At 42.1% G+C, this 19,372-nt stretch overlaps 1 protein-coding gene across 2 annotated transcripts in view; it reads left to right on the forward strand.

The window, feature by feature from the left end:
- Lypd6 (LY6/PLAUR domain containing 6) overlaps positions 1-19,372 on the forward strand; it is a 70,356-nt gene that overhangs the window by 33,959 nt on the left and 17,025 nt on the right. Inside the window, exons 1-3 of one of the 2 annotated variants that reach the window (XM_005390802.2) lie at positions 7,470-7,601; positions 9,139-9,327; positions 16,320-16,418. In XM_005390802.2, coding sequence (XP_005390859.1) covers positions 9,210-9,327; positions 16,320-16,418 — 217 coding nt within the window. In that variant the 5' untranslated portion in view covers positions 7,470-7,601; positions 9,139-9,209. Of the gene's footprint in view, positions 1-7,469; positions 7,602-9,138; positions 9,328-16,319; positions 16,419-19,372 lie in introns of those variants that run through there. The other variant, XM_013517504.1, reaches the window with a different exon arrangement.

The following is a 19,372-nucleotide window of genomic DNA, read 5'->3' on the forward strand; positions in this document are numbered from 1 at the left end:
AGAAACATACTTAGATTTGGATTAGTTCTCTATTTCATAGTTGCTAATATATTGAGTTAGTGCTGAGGTTTTATCTTTTAGCGTATGGTTCTTAAGTCAGTGTAGCTTCTAGTGTAGCTTATTTTCTACTAGTGACTAGTTTGAGGAGCAAGAGTATCTTATTTTATGGACTCAACATGAAGTAGTAATTAGGGTGTAGCTTTATAAAACTTGATCTGGCTTATGGTTCTGTCACTTTCCTCTATGATTACTGTAGAAATCCACCCTTATATTACCTAATATCTTCTGTGGAGTGAAAATTCAGAATAAAGCTCTTCTGAACTTTCTCCCAGGTGGAAGACGTCCAATAGATCTCAAACTATTTTTTTTTTTTTCTGTTTTGGAATGTAGCAAGTAATCCATTGGAATAAAACCAGCAGTTGAGTAACTCATGCAAAGGTAATTTAGAGCACAAATTAAATCTGTCAGGGTGGTATTAGATTTGCAAAAGCTCATAAATAACAAATGAAAGGTCACAGAGCTGTGAAAATGAGGGTGTACTTCTTCATAAAGAGAATCATATTCAGAGATGGAATCTGCAGTACATATTCAAATAGCAGCATCATAAAATGGAAATGCAGTGTCTTTCCTAAGTGTCTAGAACAATCTGAAGGCACAGTGGACTTCAGAGAAAATCATCAGCATCCCAGGAAAGACCTTTCATATTATCGGCGCGTGTCCAGCATCTTATTTCTGGGATTAAAGCTTCATCTGCTGCCGAGTATAAGTAGAGAAAAATACAAATGCACTCAGCAGAGCCTGTGTCACTGTTCCACTGATTGTGAATGCACGTCACTCATCTTTCATTTTTCAGTTCCTAGAAAATACTAATAGAGTGAGTAGTGCTTCATGATTGAGTGCAGGGATATAAGCATTGGAAATATTAATAAACAGGCCTACCCATCCTGTTTTTCTAATGGAAAAGAGAGGTGGAAAATATAGCCACCACAAAGTAGATAAGTTCTCTTACTGTGCATTGTATTCAGGTCTTCTTTTTTAGTGTCATATTTGAGCTTGACTGGTATAGAGAATAAAATCTGTATTTGTAAAACTCAATGTGTAAGCCAGGCGTGGTGGCACACCCTTGTAATTCCAGCTACTCAGGAGGCTGAGGCAGGAGGAACATGGTTTGAGTCCAGCCTCAAAACAAAACAATAAAAAAGGTCTGGAAATGTAACCGAGTGCTCCAGGGTTAAATCTCCAATCCCTCAGGAAAAACAAACAAACAAACAAACAAACAAAAAACTGTGTAGACTTTATCAAAATTGTAGGCAACCTGTTTGGGACCTTGCATGTCTCTCAGGAGCTATTCCTAGTCCCCATTCCCCATTCCTACTCCCCATTCTTTTTCTCTAAATTTTCCTGCTCTTAGAAAAAATTGTATGTCGTGTATGAAAGGACACCATCAACAAAGTTAAGAGATGACACAGAGAATGGGAGAAAATATTTGCAAATCATATATTGTATCTGAAAGCACCTAAAACCCGGAATATAGAAAAGAACTCTTACAACTCAATAATAAAAAGACAGTGGTTCCATTTAAAACTTGTCTAAGAATTTGAATAGAACTTACTCCAAAGAAGATATACACGTATCAAACAAGCATATTCAAGATGTTCAGCCTCACGAGTCTCTTGAAAAATGCAAATCAAAACCACAGTGATACACACTTCGCATTTTACTAGGTTGGCTATAACTTTTTTAAAAAGAAAAGAAATGTAAGTGTTGGCAAGGGTGTAGAGAAATTAGAATTCTTGTACATTGCTGATGAGAGTGCAAGGCGGTGCTCCTGCATTTAAACACTAGCAGTTCCTCAAAAAGTCAAACGTATACTAACTTTAAAAGCAGGCAAGTCTACTCCTGTGTATACTCAAGAAAACTGAAAATGTGTTCACTCAAAAATATGTACATGAACGGTTATAATAGCACCATTATCATAATAGCTAAAATATAAAAACGATCCCAATGTCCATCCTCTGATGAATAAACAAATATAGCACAATTTGTAATGAAGTATTATCCAGGCATAATAATGAAGGTTACACTGGTTAATGCTACAGTATGGGTGGACTTTGAGAACATGCTGAGCGAAGGAAACCAGACGCAAAAGGGTATATTGATTCCATTTGCATGAAATTTCCCCAAAGGCCAAGCTCTAGCAACACAAAGTAGGTTGATGGTTGTCAGAACACAGGGAGAGAAAAGGAAGTGACTAGTACCAGGCCTAGGGATTCTTAATACGAAGTCACTGAAACATTCTAGGGTAGATAATAGTGATGGTTTTACAGTATTATGAATATACCAAATATCACTGAATTATAAAATGGTGAAGTTGGTATTATATGAATTTATCTCAGTAAAAAATTTTAAGTAAATTAAAAATAATGTGTGCTTTGCTGGGGATGTAGCTCAGTGGCACAGCACCTGCCTGGCAAGCATGAGGTCCTGAGTTTGATTCCCGGTAGCAAAATAAGAACAATAATGTGTGCATAACAAGTACAGTTACACTGGGCTGTGCTCGTTCCTCAGCACCAGGGCCTTTGCCTACCATGTGTAAGGAACTGAGTTCAATTGCTAGTGCAAAAAAAAGTAAAAAGAAATTAATTGAAATTAATCTATCAAGACTGTCTTTCAAGGGCAACTCTAGTTTATGTATAATTCCTGCTTGTTTTTTAACATATAAATTAATATTAAATGTTTTCAAAATCCTACATCATTTTTGTGCCTATCTTTTCAGCCCCTTTGGTAATCATACTTATACCTAGAAAAGATACAATTTTTATTTTTTTCCAAAGAAAGAATAATTTTGCAAGTACATTGTTGGGAGAGTTAAGATTCCACTACCTTACAAATTTAGAAATTTTCCACTAAACACATAGAATTCATGGTTAAAGAAGAATTTGAACCTTCTCAATCTGGAAAATTGAGCTAAGCAGATGAAGTCCAAGGAACCCGGCTTGTCCTTTCCTATAGAAAGTAGAGGTATATTTTGCTATAATTTGGGTAAGTTCCCCCTAAGGCCCACGTGTTACAGGCCTGGCTCTTAGCCTGTTGTGCCAGTGGGAGGCTGCGGAACCTTTAGGAGGCAGGGTCTAGTGGACTTAAGTTAGGTCATTGTTGGAGTGCTCTTGGGGAGGGTATTGGAACCCTGGCCTTTCTTCCCTTTCTCTTTTTAGTTCCTGACTACTATGAGATGGGGCAATGCATTGTACTGCCAAGTGCTTCCCACCAACATATTCTGCCTCACCACAAGCCCAAAAGCAATGGAATCAGCCAACCATAGACTGCACCCTGTAGAGCCAGAGTAAACCTTTCCTCCTTACAGGTCGTTTATCGCGGGTATTTGATTACACTAGTGGAAAGCTGACACAGATAAGTTCTCACAAATGAGGTAGTTGTTCTGGCTTCAGCTCTGACAATCAATGCCAAGAAGGCTCTGTGTGCACACACACACACACAGGACACGTGTGGAAGGGATACAGGGCATGGCTGTGCTTCTGACTTCCATCACATCTTTTGCATAAAGTCTAGTTAAAGCAGATGTGTGAGGATCATGGCGTTTAACAGAGGCCTTACAGTGGTCCTGGGGAGCCTTTCAGAGAGCAACTCCCAAAATGCAACCCACTTACTTATCACAAAGTGCCGACGCTGCCATTAAACCTGAATACTGAGGTTTTAGTTTAGAAAAAACAACTCCTACATCACCATCTTTTGTCTTAAAAGAAAAACACAGTAACAGGTGTGCCATAGGTTTGCCAGCACTGCTGTAGAGGGTCCCCTGGAGCAATATGTGGAAGGTCTAGACACAGTATCCACCGTCTTTGCTTACTGGTAAAGGTTGGCGGAAAACCACCTGGGCCTGCATGAGCCTCAGCCACATTAAGTGCCGGCTGGCAGGAGGGGTCCACTAATCTCTCCTGCTGGCTTTGTCCCTCCCTCGGTGACCATGGGAAATGTTGGGAGGGAGATCCAGGATCCTGATTTTTCATAAAGAACTTAATATTTTTGAGAAATTACTATATTTTTCTAAGTTAAGAAAAGTGAGTTGTTTGTTGGACCAAGTTAAGTTTACTATATTTTACTTTCACTTAGAAAAGTACACTGGCTGATTTTGGACAAAATAATAATAATAAAATGTTAGCATCTATTGTGTGACAGACACGGTCCTAGTGCCCTACACGTCAGCTTATTTATTTTTCACAATAAACTTTGGAGGTAAGTAATGTCCTCATTCTGTAGACAAAGTGAGACAGTGGCTCAGGAACTTGGCTGAAGACTGCACAGCAAGTAGGGGTTGTAGGGGTTGGAGCTGGGTTTCAAGCCCAGGCAGTTTTAACTGTTAACATCTGTGTGTTACGCATATTCAGCACAGGCTCCGAAATGACGGCTCAGGCTGGTGGTCGTGCCACAGAGGTTGCAAGGAGGTTAAATCCAGATGACATCCAGATGCATAATGGCTGGTGCAAGTGCTGTACAGAGAGGCCTTTAAATCAATAACCAGAAGGAATACTGTGGGTGAGAAAGGCTTTAATAAAAACATGTCACTTGCAGTGCTTGATATGTACGAAGCACTAATGTTAACTTCCAGTTGCACTTTAAAGAAAAGAGCAGGTTGGTATTTAATGTGAAATTATATCAAAATAAAAACAGACAGCTTTTCATGAAAGAAATCAGTGTGACGCATTCATCCGTGTAAGTATGTTTGGCTAGAAGTGCTAAAAGACTTGGTTTCCAGTTCCCACTCAGAACAATTTTGTGATTATGAGCAAGTTACTCCTCGTCCTGAGCTCACCTTCCTCATCTGTAAAGCAGGAATAATGTTACATGGTGTGTATGTATATCACACACACCAAATACAGACATGAAATGTACTTCAGAAATGGTGGTAATGGGAAGATGGAGTGATGGCGAACTTTTAGAGCTTTCAGGGATACCAGACAGCCCGCCGCAGCACGTGTGCTATAGTTTTGCACTACTGGAGGAGACACTGAGCCTGTCAATGGAGACACGAGACAGCTGTGGACCCTACTCAGGTACACTTCCAGTGCTCCATGAAGAGCAAAATGGAGGTATGTGCTTGCCGGGCTGAGGAAGAGTTTGATGCCTACGAGTGCTTGGGGCTTTGAGGAGACTTTCGTGCAGACTGAATGCATAACCAAGGCAACTGGATCATGAGTAATCTGTGTTGTAGACATTTATATATTTTCACATAGCATTAGATCTACTGCTCTCACGACCATTTAATTTTTAATTTTCTCATCACAGGAACATTAGTTAATGGAAGCTATAGGTTAAACTCTATGAAGTTGCTAATTATAACCATTTTAGATGAATGAAATGACAGTTTCATATGGTTCAACCTGATTTATCTCTGTTAATGACTCAGAATCTAGAAAGGGAATTTTAAAAAATTTCATCACAATGACTGATGTGGTTTTACTTTTATTTTCTACTTATGCTATAGATAGGCTACACTGTGTTGTAAAAGTCTGATTTGAAAATGGTTTATTAGTTTCTCAGGACTGCTGTAAATAAATTCATACATATTTAGTGGCCTAAGATACCACAATTTTATTATCTTTCAGTTCTGGAGATCAGATGCCTAAAACCATCTTACTGGGCTAAGTCAAGGTGGTAGCAGGGCTGGTTCCTCCTGGGGCTGCCAGAGACGATGTATTTCCTTACCTTTTTCAGTTTGTGGAACTTGGAGCATTCCTTAGCTTGTGGCCCCACCACTCCAAGCTCTTGCTTCTATTGTCGCATCTCCTCCTGCTGACGCTGACCGTCCTGCCTCCCCCTGTAAGGGAACTCTGTGATGACATTGAGCTTACATGGATTATCTGATTCTTCATCTCAAGATCCTTGACTTGATGAGTTCCATTTTTTCTCGCTGTTCTGCACTTGGACATTTGCAAACACTGATTAGATGGTAAATAAGTGGAATTAAAAGGGATAAAATAAAAACAGGAAATTCTACATGAGATTACAGTGGGATACTAAATTAAAAAATTAAAGTTATGCCACAGAATATTGTAAGTCCTTTTTTTAACACTGAAAAGTAACTGGATGAAAAATTCTATAGTTTTGTATTTTAGAATAGAAATATTCTACATATTTCTTGCCCATTGAAATTTAAATTCCTACCATGAATTTACGTTTGTATTTAATTTACTTTGCTATGAAGATAAATTTCCATACTCTTGAGGTTGCAAATTTTAAAATATCACCCCAAGATACTTCCTACACCTATCAGATCATATTTTGGTCATAAAGTAGATACAGTTATAGTATACATGGCTTTAAATGAAGTTTTATTCTGTAGCAGGGATCTGGATTTTATTTTTCATTTTAGGAAATGTGATGATGGTTCTATCATTCATGTCTTATGGCAAAACACCGGATGAGCTGGTAAAGGCAGTAAGCAGAGGTTGGGGGACCATGCCTGAGACATCAGGAGAATTTGAGCCAAGGGCCAAATGGTCTACACTGTGGGCACTGAATTCTCTCTGTGGCCAGATTCTGAGCTGGGGGAGTAAAGCTAGATATGGCAAATTCCTAACCCAAGGAACACGTGGTCCTACGACATGGGAAGAAGTTTACACCCCACCCACAGGCCATTCGTACCATTTTAAAATAGCAGCAGTGTCTCTGTGCCACCTCCGGTGTCGTATGAGGTGCTGTTGGAAGCAAGCCCTGAGCTGTGGGTGGGGATGTGTTCCCCCCGGATTCACATGTGCAAGAACTAACCCCACGTACCTCAGAATGGGACTGTATTTGGAGACAGGGCCTGCAAGGAAGTAATTAAGATTAAATGAAGTCATAAAAGTGGGGTCCTAATTCAGTAAGACAGGTGTCCTCCTAAGAGGAGGGACAGACACCAGAGAAGGCCGTGAGAGGACACGGTGTGCTCTCTGCAAGCCAAGGAGGGAGCCCAGGAAAAACTAACCCTGCTGACCCTGGACTTCCAGCCCTCAGAACCGTGGCAAATGCAGTCCTGTCGTTTGTAGTATGTCGTGCCGTATTACAGCAGCCTTGGCAAAGTCTACCTTCCCTATTTACCTTCCACATTTATATTTTGCATTTTGCTTTCTGATCTTCCGTCTGTGTACATTCGTTCTCATTTATGTTTAGAGTTGCACACGGGATATCCCATGACACTTTCATTTCTGACCCACACCGAGCTCTGCTGCAGACCCGGAGGAGCTGGGATGTTGGCTGGGTGCAGTGCGGCCCGCACAGTACGCTGTGTCCCCCGGGTGCAGCTCCCGCACCTTCCCGGCACGATGGCAGAGGAAAGCTGGAATGAATGCAAAGCGAGGCTCTGTTGCGTTCGCTTAGGGTGACGTTCGTCTCAGTTAGCTGCCAGTTGTCCAAGCCAGGGAAAGAGACCACTGATATTTGCTCCCCTGTTTTCTCATCATTTCGTTCAACCAAGTACCTAGCCCGTGCCTGGCAGTCACATCTACTGAGCGACCTGCAGCCCGCTGTCATGCTGAAAGCAAGTGTTCTCAGGAACAAAATTACAGTCAGAAGCTGGCCAGGCGAGCGGCAGGTGTCGTGAGGTTGGTATCGTGTGGCTGTTACAGGGTAATGAGAGCTCAATTCTAATTTCTGACAATTTGAAAATTTTTTAAGTAATGAACACATTAATAGAGCTAGAGATATTTTGGTATCTCCTGCATTGTTTGGTTTCAGTTCATCTTTTTCACCATTTTAATCAAGTTATGGTAATACTATTCATCTAACATTATCTTGTTCTGTGATTTTGAAAAACTGCTTATTTTACATAAAGCCTTGGGCGCGTTTACTTGGGCCTATTTCTGGGCTCCTGTGAATGTTCCATTTTCCAAATTCCTTGTCCTACCTATAGTCATTCTATTTTGATTACTATTGCTAGGTAATACATCCTAATATCTGATAAGGATATATTGATTTTCTCCATTAAGTTTCTGGCTTTTCAGGTATTTAGTAATTGTCCATTTGTTTTACAAACTAATTAAATTTTAGCACAGTTTTAGAAATGTCATTGGATATTTGTATTCAATCTGTAAACAAAATATCAAAATTAAGGTACTTTTCAGCCAGGTTAAAATAAAAGGAATTGTCTGGCCTTGACTCTGTGCATGGACAAAGTGACCATGCTGCCTGGAGAAATAGCAGAAGGTGAGAAGGAAGAGGCGGAGGGAACTTGGAGGGTGCTGAGCAGGTGGCACACACACAGGGGGACAGCTGTGTATTCCAAGTAAGCTGGACAGTTTAACCTGGTTACAGTGCTTTACTGTCCTCAATTTTGAGACAGAATCAGAATAAAGGGCAGAGTAGGTGACTGCTTAGTGCTAAGGGATAACTTAATCTCATCAGTTTTGTTTACGCATGCTGAATCACTTGTAGGAAGACCATAGCATTATCTAGTATTTAAACATGTGGATGTAGAAGCTACATTGCCTAGTTTTGACTTGGGTCCCCTACTTACTTGTTGGGCCTGAGTTTATTAAAGCAAGAAAATCATAACCTGTCTCATAGTGCTGTTGGGAGAACAAATTAATATTTATAAAGGACTTCAGTAGTATCTGACCAATAAACATTAGTTATATTACGGAGACACTTTCGGTTTGAAAGAGGTCACTTGCCTGTGTTTCTTTTCTTTTCCAAATCTGAATGTCTACCCTGCGCCGCTCTGCGTGGATGGTAGAATCCCGTAAGGCTGAACTCTTGTGCCTGGCGTGCACCATTATCACGGAAATGCTTCTGAGCTTTTGTACCTGACTTATTTATTGGTGCTCCCTGGCAGCCATCCCCTGCCCCCTTAGCAGAAGTAGCTGGATTTCATTAAAATTCAATCTCTCTTGATACCATCTCTGCTGGATATTAGAAGAGCTTGCTGCCAGTGGAGCCTTAGCAGCCTGATTAAGAATAGGTTGGGGCCGGGATGGTCTAAGTGCTCTAGAATCATCACCTACAGAGTTTCCCCCAGGGCTCCCCACTTCCGGCGCCCTGGGCTCCCTGCCTCTCCCCTGCCCATCTGCCCGCTGGGAGCGCGGCAGGCCTCCTGCGGCTTTCTCAGCCGGACACTGAGATGCGTCTGTCTTCCTGTTTCAGGTGCACGTTCTCTCCCACCGCCTCGAGTCCCAGCCCTGGGGCCCTCTGTATGAGTGACGCGTCAGCCTGCCATGGAACCTGGCCCTGCGCTGGCCTGGCTTCTGCTCCTGAGCCTGCTGGCTGATTGTCTGAAAGCTGCTCAGTCCCGAGACTTCACAGTGAAAGACATTATCTATCTCCACCCATCAAGTAAGACTCTCTTCTCTTTGCTCCAGAAATGTCGCTTTATTTCAAATTAGAAGTAGGTTGAAAAGCAGGCTTTCACGCCAAGGGGATATCTGGTAGTGTTAATTAGGGAACGCCATATTTGACCAAAACGAATGCTCTATGCTTTACTCTTGCTTTTCCACAAAGTGTTTGCTTTTTATTTGAAGTCAAATTATTAAGCCTGCTTTCTGTGCCCCATAAACAATCACTGTGGTTCTAAACGTCTCTCCCTTTCACTCCGTAAGTTGTCAAAGCGTACTCCCGAGGCTCAGGGGGAGGAGTGTGTGTAACAGATCAGCCCTTTATAGGTAAGATAGCAGCTTGTCCTCCTCTCTGTGCTTCCAGTTTTCAGTTTCAGCGATGCTTCCATCCACAGCTTCCCATTTCCTGAGCCTTTGGGTTTCCTGTGTGTAATAATCCCCTGAGGAGTTCTTAAGAGTGTAGGTACCCAGCTCTTTGCCCCCAGGTTTCTGACTTGCATATATCTGGGGTTATGCTGCGGATTTTTGCTTACAGCAAGATTTTCAGGTCTTCCTGCTGCAGATGTCCTGAGGCTCACACTTGGGGGAACTCACAGTTTGATTTTCTCTTTTGGTCTCCATCTGTTTATCTCCTCACTTTTGTCCTAGTGTGACTCCCCTTTACTATTGCCCCTGTGGTGGTGAGAGTTCGATAAGTTGTATATATTCTGGCTTTTAGTTTTTGGCCCAACGTACATTAGTTTTTAAAATATTTTGCCCAACAAATAGTGTTCACCTGTCCACTGTTTGTCAAGGATTTTGTTAGGCATGAGAGAGATACACGCAAATAAGATACAATCTTGGGCTGGGGATATAGGCACAGCACCTGTCTGGGAAGCTCAAGGTCCTGAGTTCGATTCCTGGTACCAAAAAAAAAAAGATACAATCTTACTTTTCAGGATCATATACTCTACAGAGTAGAGGCAGCTACTCAGACTCCTTCAATTCTATGGGGCTAGAATATTTAATGTCAGTATGTTCTGATTTCACTAAGAAGTGGTATATGGAATTCACAGGGGCTTGGAAGCTACCCACCCCTGAGCTGCTTCCTAGCCTCCTGATTTGAAATATATTCTCTAACTTTATGAAGGTTAAATAACATGATGCTACAAAGAGCTTAGCATTGAATATGAGCTGTAGTAAATGTTCAGTCAATGTTAAGAAATTTTTTAAGTGCTTATTTCCTCATTTCTAAAGTAGTAAAATAATGCATATCCTGTAGCATTATCTTATGGACTAGAAATAACAGCATAAAACACCAGGCCCATACCTAATAGGCTCTCAAATGGCTGTTCATGATTGCTAATATGGTTGACTTAGTATCTTTTTTTTTGTTGTTTTGTTTTTTTTCTGGTACTGGGAATAGAACTCATGACCTCATGCTTGCCAGGCAGGCGCTGTGCCGCTGAGCTAAATACCCAGCCCCTGATATCGTTGACTTAGACGGCAAAGTGAGGGTGCTGAAAACACACCACACTTAATTTTGTAGGGCTCCAAATATGCTTTTCTAAGCAGTGAGTAGTTGATCTAGACTTTGCCACTGTATCCTCTCACCAGGATAGTCTAGCACCTACTGGTTAATTGCATGGAAGACTTACCTGGATGCTTGTTTTTTCTGAGATTTTTTAGTTTGTGTTAGTAATAAACTTCAATAATAAAAAGAAAAAAAGATACTTGCTGAGTTTCTAGATTGCACTTTGTTCTTTTCTTTGAACAGACATGCGTTTTATTAGACTTGGTCAGGCAAAACCTAGATTTCAGTCTCTTAGGGTTGGATGCCAGGGTTCGGTCTTCTGTAAAGGTGTTGTCAGCTTTGGCCACAGACCCAGTCGTAACTGGGCTGCAAAGCTGGCCGTGGCCTCTTCTGAGGCTGTGATGGAACACAAAGTAGGGAGGAAGATTGCGGTGCACAGATTTAAGTGAACAAGGACAAAGCAAGCTCACTGCTTCTATCTCAGTGGGGGGGTGGGCTGGGCCAGGGTCTGGGCTCACTGGCCCCTGTTTGAAAAGTTGATTTTAGAAGGGGGTCTTTGAAGGGTAAACTTTTCTAGGCCACAGGGGGATCAACTTTTCTTTAGAAGATGATAGGAAAGTTCTGCTCACATGACTTATACTAATTAAATACAGCCAGGGACTCCTAAGAAGGAACTCAACTTGTGAAGAATTAGCGGGGTTTCTGATATGATCTGGAAGAGCGGAGAACGATAGAAGTTGTTCCTAAACGAGATTATAAGTAGGTGATTCACCGCCAAGCCTGGGCCCAAGTTCCCTTTAAGAGTATCTCCGGAATGGTGACGATACAAATTCTTGTTGGAGTGAAGTTACAGTGCATGGCTCCCTCTTGCCAGAACTTTGTTTATTCTACCCACTTCAAATCAGATTAACTTCACACTTCGCCAAACTATTTCAGAAGTTTGCGGTGTGTTTTTTGTTTTCACTTTTGAGTTTTTAAACGGCCCTGGTCCTCTGCCTTCAGCATCAGGCCGTGTTTAGGTGGAGTGATCTTTCTACCAATAAGCAGGCTCCTGTTCAACATAAGCCATAAAAAATATATGAGGGAAGCGTAGGTGTAGTTTGATTTTGCATTATTTATATAATCACCTCGCTTTGTAGATGGAGGCGGAACAGCCATGGTTGGGTCAGGGAGCAGCTGGATCCCATTAATGTTACATGGAAAAGCTCAGCGCCTGCCCAAGGGCTGTGGTGATGTAGGACGAGCTTTCTATGCCAGACGTAAACTCACTTCCCACAGGCTGGGAGCAACCTTTGTCAGTAACACCCGGGGCGAGACTCGAACTCAGGCTGAGGAAATTCAGCGCCCCGTGACTATTCTCCTTTGCGTTCTGCTGCTGTAAACTTCGAAGTTCCTCAGCCAAGAAAAAGGAGAAGCTTGATACCTTTCAAACTTGGGGCACTGTCCTAAAGACAATCTGTTCTGCACTTTGTATGTGCTTCCCCCCTTATTTTTATGTGAAAAGTGGTGATTCTCCTTAGCTTATGGCTGAAACACGAAAGTCTAATTAAAGCCTTCGAAATAAGAACAATATGAAAGAGAAAGAGAGCTACTTATTTGGCTGTCAGACATCATGCAAGGTAACAGAATTTAAAGTGCTGCTAGGCTGCAGTCTGGTCTTGGCCTCCGTTTCTTTTCATAGAGGGGAAGTCTTTTCTAAAATAAAGTTGAATTTCCCTCTGGATGTATGTTTTGAGCCTTTACTGAACCCTGTGCACCAGAGGTCTGTGTCCTGGTGGGAGGTCTTGTTAGTGGCCGGCTGGGAGCTAACATGTTGACTCGCAGCCCGGTAGTACTACATTCCCTAGCTCCTGGAGGCAGGAGGCTTCCCCAAGAGTACCGGGAAAGGCATTTCTACCAGAAATGTGTTCATACTGAAATTACACTGACAATATTTTATTGCCAAGTGGACTGAAGAGAAAGATAAATTTATTAGATTTCTAGAATTTTAATATTTGAATGTTATTTCCAAAAACAGTGCAAATTAATTTGGCAAGAATAGAAAAAGGTTGGCTGCATTACATATGAGCGTGCATTTCAGAATGTCCGTTCTCACCACCTTTTCAGTAACTGAAGGCTTTTGTCCAAGCAAAAGTTCCGAGAGATGGAAACAAAGACTAAATCTTTTCCAGTGGCTTACGAGTGAATTACGGTAGGTTGAACTACGGCTGGCCATGTGGGTTAATGCACATATTATTTTACAGGAAGTAACTGGGCACTTTGGTGTCTCTTTCCTCTTTACAATCACTTTCTCTTGAGGGACCAAGGACTTATGCCCTGAAATACAGAGTACTAAGCTTATTAACTCTGTGATCAAGAGCCAAATTAGATTCATTCACAGCTGGGGCCACAGCGATCTGAAGCTCTGCTTGCTCTATAAAGCTTTGAAGTAACAAAGAAGAAAATAGCACATCTCTTAGGAATCTCTTTCCGTCCTTTAAAAAAAAAAGAAAGAAAAACCTCTTTATCAGATGCAGTATCAGTTAGCAAGTTACTGGAGATAGTTGTTCATCTGTTGACCTTTTTTTGCCTAAATATCTCTGGAGGGAAGAATTTAACTCTTTACTTGATTTGTACTATAATTAGCCACTGAAAGATGAGTATGTTTGGACCGATTTGTCACTGATCAGTGACTATTCACTGATCAGCACACCTGCCAAGATATCAATAAAAGTTCCTATAAGGAAATACTAAGCTGGAATCCTTGAGAATGAACACAGATATGAAGCTGTAGATTTTAAAATAAAACTAACCAAAAATATGATCCTTTGGTTAACTGCCAATGATATATGCTGATAAGCTCATTCAGAGATAAATGGTTTGAAACAAAGCTTTGTTTTGCCGCCATAGTATTTTAGCTCATACTCCTGTTTAGGTTTCAACATCCTTTGGGTAACTTCAGAGTCCAGGCCTACTTATGTAAGAAATGACAGTATTTAACTTAGTGTGTCACTGTTTCGTAAAAGATCATCTTGAAAAGTCTAATGAAAATCCAATTTGGGGAACAATACAACTTATTTGTGTTTGGTCCTCAGTAACTTTGTTCGCAGAGCAGTTGGATCATCAATCTTCATTCAGTTCTTAATTTATCTCTTGGATGGGAAAGTTTCCAGGAATAACTAATCCAACACCCTAGCCAAAAATTTTTTTGGCTGCACTGACAGACAGATAAAATTAGATGCTCTAGTGAATTAATCATGCAAACTGAAGCGGTGTGACTAGCTTGCAGTCATAAACCTTGGTAGATGTGATGATCGTGTTTTGGGAAACGCTGTTCATGGTCATATCCTTTATGCCTAAAGCTTTGATCCTCCCATTTCACATTTTATAAGCTATTTTAAAGTTTTATCTCTCAAAGTTATGTATTAAATATTTTAAAGTTAATAGTGAAAGTATCTTAATGTGTTCAATGAAGACAGTTTTCCAAAATATTTCATATGTTTTTTATAATGATAAATGTAAAAACAATTTATTTAAAATATCCATAAGAATGCTGAGTGACTTTGGTATTTGAGGATGGTTTGTTTTAAATTCTTCAGGCACGTCCTCACCAAAATGTATCTTTCAATTCAAATGTAACTCACTTATGTAGGTGATGGGACGTAGGTACACAAATTACTTATATATAATTTCACAGAATACTTTCTTCTGGTTATGAAAATTCTGCAATAGGAGAGCTTTATCTGCACAGCAAAATTTCCTCATGGGAATGAAGTGGCTGTCTCCCAGTCACTTTCTATTACTTTGTAAGATGATCTAGGCCTTTGCTATCATTGTTTATAAATTAGAGTCACCAACTGCTTGGAGGAACATACAACTCTCAGAGGCTCCATAAAAAGGGCCAATGGCTTGTCGTTTTTGGTTTCTGACTTTTGGCTGTGTAGGGTATTGGATATTGTCACAGCTCTGTGGAATACTGTAGGCAAGTACATGGATGGGCAGCTCTTCTAGGCAAGGTGAAAATCAAAGTTATATCTGGCCCATAATCCTAGGGTTAAGTTGCTGCCTCTTCTGTCGTTATTCTTGGTAATATGCTTAATTGGTTCCATGTGGGCAAAGTAATTTACCCTGAGATGATCATTTCTATCTGCGGCACTCACAGGCTCAGCCACCTGCAGGAGAGGACAGTTGGCTCCCGCAGATGAAGAGTTTGTGTTTGCAGCTTTCAAATAGGCCAGGTAATTTTACAAATTTAGAAAGAATGCACAACTTTTTTCTTGTTAGTGAAGGGCAGAACTCTAAGGAGCCATGCAAGAAAATGATTAGAGCCATGAGGCAGTTAAAAGCACATTGGTGCGAAGGACACAGAACACGCTGGCCTGGCATTCCCCGTCAGCTCCCGTCCTGTGCCGGAAGGCCTGCTGCGCTGAGCTTACAGGTGTGGCAAAGAGCACAAGTCCTGGAGGATGGTCCCGCTGAAGGCGAGAGGAGGCAGCCTGCGGGAGGGGAGGGGATGGAGTCCGTGGTCGGCTCGCTGCAGCTGTGTGCCTCACAGCTCCCTTCTTCCAGCACTGCCCAGCCCAAACATCTGGCAACCGCCCGCCTGTACTCCAGTTCCAAAATGATTTTGTCCTTGCAGAAATGCCACCTAAATGGAAACATACAGTATATAGCTTTTTGAGTTAGTTTCTCTTTTATCTTTTGGTACTGGGCATCGAACCGAGAGCCTTGCACTTGCCAGGCAGGCACTGTGCCACTGAGCTACACCCCGACCCAGGTTAGCTTTTTTTGACTAGCAGTAACTCCCTGGAAATGTATCCAAGTTGTTAAGATGTTAGTAGTTCACTCCTTTTTGTTACTCTCGAGTATTTTACAGTATGGATAAATCACAGTTTGCTTAACCATTCATCTTTAAAGGTATCTGGGTGTCTCCAATTTTGGTCATTACATGTTGAGTATCCTTCATCAAAATGCTTGCGACCAGGGGTGTTTCAAATTTTGGAATTTTTGTTTTGGATTTTGGAATATTTGCACATACGTCATGAGATATTTTAGGGAAGAGACCCAAGTATGACATGAAATTCAATAATGTTGCATATACACTTTCAATGTAGATAGAATGGAGGTAATTTTATAGAATGTTTTTAGCGCTCCTGCATGTTGAGTAAGACTCATCATATGACGCCCGGTGTTATTTTGGGGGGTGCCATGTTGGTGTTAAAGAAGTTGCAGATTTTAGAGAGTTTTACATTTCAGTTTCTCAGATTAGAGGTAAAGTTGCTGTGGACATTTGTATTTAGTTTTTGTGTGTGAATATGAGTGTTCACTTCTCAGGAATAAATTTCTCAGAGTGAAATCGCTGGGTCATGTGAAAGTTGAATGTTTAGCTTTCTAAGATACTTGAGAATTATCTGGAGAATTCTTTTTTAAAAATGAATATATTTTCTTCACAGGATTCTGTACGCAGTCTAAAAATCAATCTTTTCTTTTGATTTTTATAGCCACCCCGTATCCTGGTGGGTTTAAATGTTTCACCTGTGAAAAGGCAGCAGACAATTATGAATGCAACCGGTGGGCTCCTGACATCTACTGTCCTCGAGGTAAACGCTCAGTAGACAGACTGGGGTCCTGGAGCTGGTTTTGTTTTTTTTTTGAGTGAGCAGCTCCATAGACTTCAGTGTGTACTTGCAATCCTAACTGCTCCCTGTGTCTAAGGCTATTAGAATTTTTCTTTTTTTTCCCTGCACCAGTAACTTATCCTAAAAGACTGCCAGAGATATGAAAGGATCCATAGGATTTTTCCCTTTTTCATCTTTGAAGTGCCGCAGGATGTAAGGGAGACTTCTCCACCCTGGGCCAGCCCAATGCCCAAGAAGAAGAGAGCAGCCAGCCTGTTCACCACTCTTTGAAGCATTAGTCATTGCATAGTAGCTTCTTTCATGTCAATTATGAATTGATGCTCGTATAAAGGTTCCATTTATTACGCATCTTGCCAGAGACTTCTATCCCAAGAGTGCATGAAAGTAAGAATTCTGAATGTCAGTAATGCACAAATAAAAGTCCTGAGCTTCTTAAACTCTTAAGGTCTCTTTGAAGGATCAGATGGTACCCAACTGAAGTTTGAAGTTTTGGCTGAAAAGCTCATTTCCAAAGGAAGACCCATCATTTTCACATCTCCTTTATCCTAAGAAGCAAAAATGGTGTTTATATTTGGCAGGGGAGTCATTGTTTATTGACTGTTTTATTTTGGAGGGAAGAGGATTGATTTGGTAGCGAGGGGGAGGGTGATGAAAATTCCCCCAAAGGATTATAGGGGGGTGATGAAGATGGGCATTTGTACCTACAGATGTTTAAGTGAGTAGTTAATGTACCTAACTATTGATCTGACTCAGTTGTTAAAAGGACTAAACACATCAAATTCATTATTTTTCAACATGACAGAAGAGCTCGCATGCTCCACTCAGTGAGTAGTATTCTGCTTCCATGGTGGACTGAAAATCGGGCAAGTGTGGAAGACACCATTAAAAGACAGGTGTCAGCTGCCCAAGCTAGAACTACTTAACCAGAAGTCTCCACCTGCACTGCTCAGTAGACAACACCCGTGGAATTTTTCAAACTCACAGACCTATGCCTTGCCCAGACCAATGGCTCCTAAACCTTAGCTTGATCATCACTCCAGGAAGGGCTTATTAAAACAGACAGCTGCTACCGTCCCCACGCTCCACCTGTGTCTGCTTCATCAACTCTGAGATGGGCTGACAGTTTCCATTTCAGAGTCTGCAGGTGGAGAAGACATTGCTGGACTGGAGAGCACACGGGAGAAACCACAGCTCTGCGGAAATGGAGCCCGTAGCTCTGAGTCAGGATTGTGCATTTTTGGAAATTTTTAAATATCCTAGGCGATCTAATGAATGGTCAAGGGCAAGAACCACTGGGGGCTTCTCTGACATTTGGTAAGCAATGCGTTGTCATTTCTACATTCCTCCTTACTCTGATGTCAGGGGAGAATGGCGGGCCTAAGAGATTATAGGGGAGAGGAACGCAAGACCCCTAAGACTGCTCGGTCACAGTCAGATGCCCAGTCACGCGGGTAATCCGTGATCAGTCCTGTCCCTTTCGCGCTCTGTCACCCCAGCTCATTTCCGGGTGAGCCAGTGTGTTCTGGCAGCTCTCTAAGTGAATGAGTGAGTTGCTAATGACCTGAATGAATTAGGAAGGAGAAGTTTTTAAACTTCCTTTGGTGACTCTCACAGGAAGCAAACTCTGATGACTGCAGGCATGACTCTGAATGAAGACGATGGTCTGTGTGGGTTTCCACTGACTTCTGGGCTGACCCCTGCTGCGACAGAACTTGCCGATTCACTTCTCAAACGGTTGCCACTGACTGGTCAGAGCTGGTGTACAGGAATCGTAACGTCGTTCCATTTGTGCTGCTATGATGCAGGACCTCAGGCTCAGTCATTTATAAAGAACAGAAATTTATTTCTCACAGTGCAGGAGGCTGGGAAAGCCGAGATCAAGGGGCCAGCAGGGCTAGTGAGGGCCTGGTCTTTATGCTTCTAAAATGGTGCCCTCCTCTCTGGAGGAGAGGGACTGCGTCCTCATGGAGTAAGAGGTGGAAGGAATAGAAAGGAACAGACCTACTCCCGTGAGCCTCTTGGAAAGGGTCCTAATTCCACCTGCGATGGTCACACCTGTATGACTTAACTGTCTCCTAAGGATGCTGCCTTTCATTGTCACATCGGTGATTAAGTTTCAGCATAAGAATTTCGGAGGACACATCCAGGCCATAGCAAAGTGTGATATGTTCCTCTTAGCCTAAGCTAACTCTAGGTGACCTTAGTAGGGATTATGAGGAGGAAAAGGAGGGAATGTGACTTGGCGCTCTCTACAGTGACGAGGTACGAGTGTACCCCGTCCCGGAGGATAGACGGTGACCGGAGGCACTGTGCCTGAACGCCTCTCAGAGCAAAAGAAAGGCCCATCTTGATGCTTTCTGTTGGGATCAGAATCATTCCCTTAAAGTACAGATACCTAAAGGTCTCACAGTGGTCTTCACACGAATTTCCCCTTCTCCCTTTCGTCCCCTCCGCTTGTCTCTCTTTGTCCTTAAATTTGTAGGGATAAATGAAAAATCACGCACTGAGATTCGTAACATGAAACAACTGTCCCAGACCGCGTGGGTGATTACGCAGTAAAAGATAGGAATCTGGTTTCTTCTTTTGAGGAGCAGACAGTTTAGCCTGGGAGATAAGATCTGAATGTATCCAATGTCAAAAATAGCAGGATAAAGTTCAGTGCCAGTGTTCATGGCTTTAAGTGCTGTGTGACTTTAAGGAAAGAGAAGCCTGTGGGGGCTGAGGTGGCCAGCGAGAGCGCCATGGGCCGGGAAGGCCGCAGCGGCCCCACGGCGGGGGAGTGGGTGCAGAGGGTTGAAGGGTAAAGTCCTCTGGGAAGCCCCTCACCGTGATGCTGCGGAAACAGGATTTCCCGTGTGCTCAGTGGACAGGGACAGACCTGATCGAGGAGGAGCAGCTGGTTTGTCTCAAAAAAT

The sequence above is a fragment of the Chinchilla lanigera genome, unplaced genomic scaffold (assembly GCF_000276665.1).
Source record: "Chinchilla lanigera isolate Chin_1 unplaced genomic scaffold, ChiLan1.0 scaffold00039, whole genome shotgun sequence".
Taxonomy (NCBI): domain Eukaryota; kingdom Metazoa; phylum Chordata; class Mammalia; order Rodentia; family Chinchillidae; genus Chinchilla; species Chinchilla lanigera.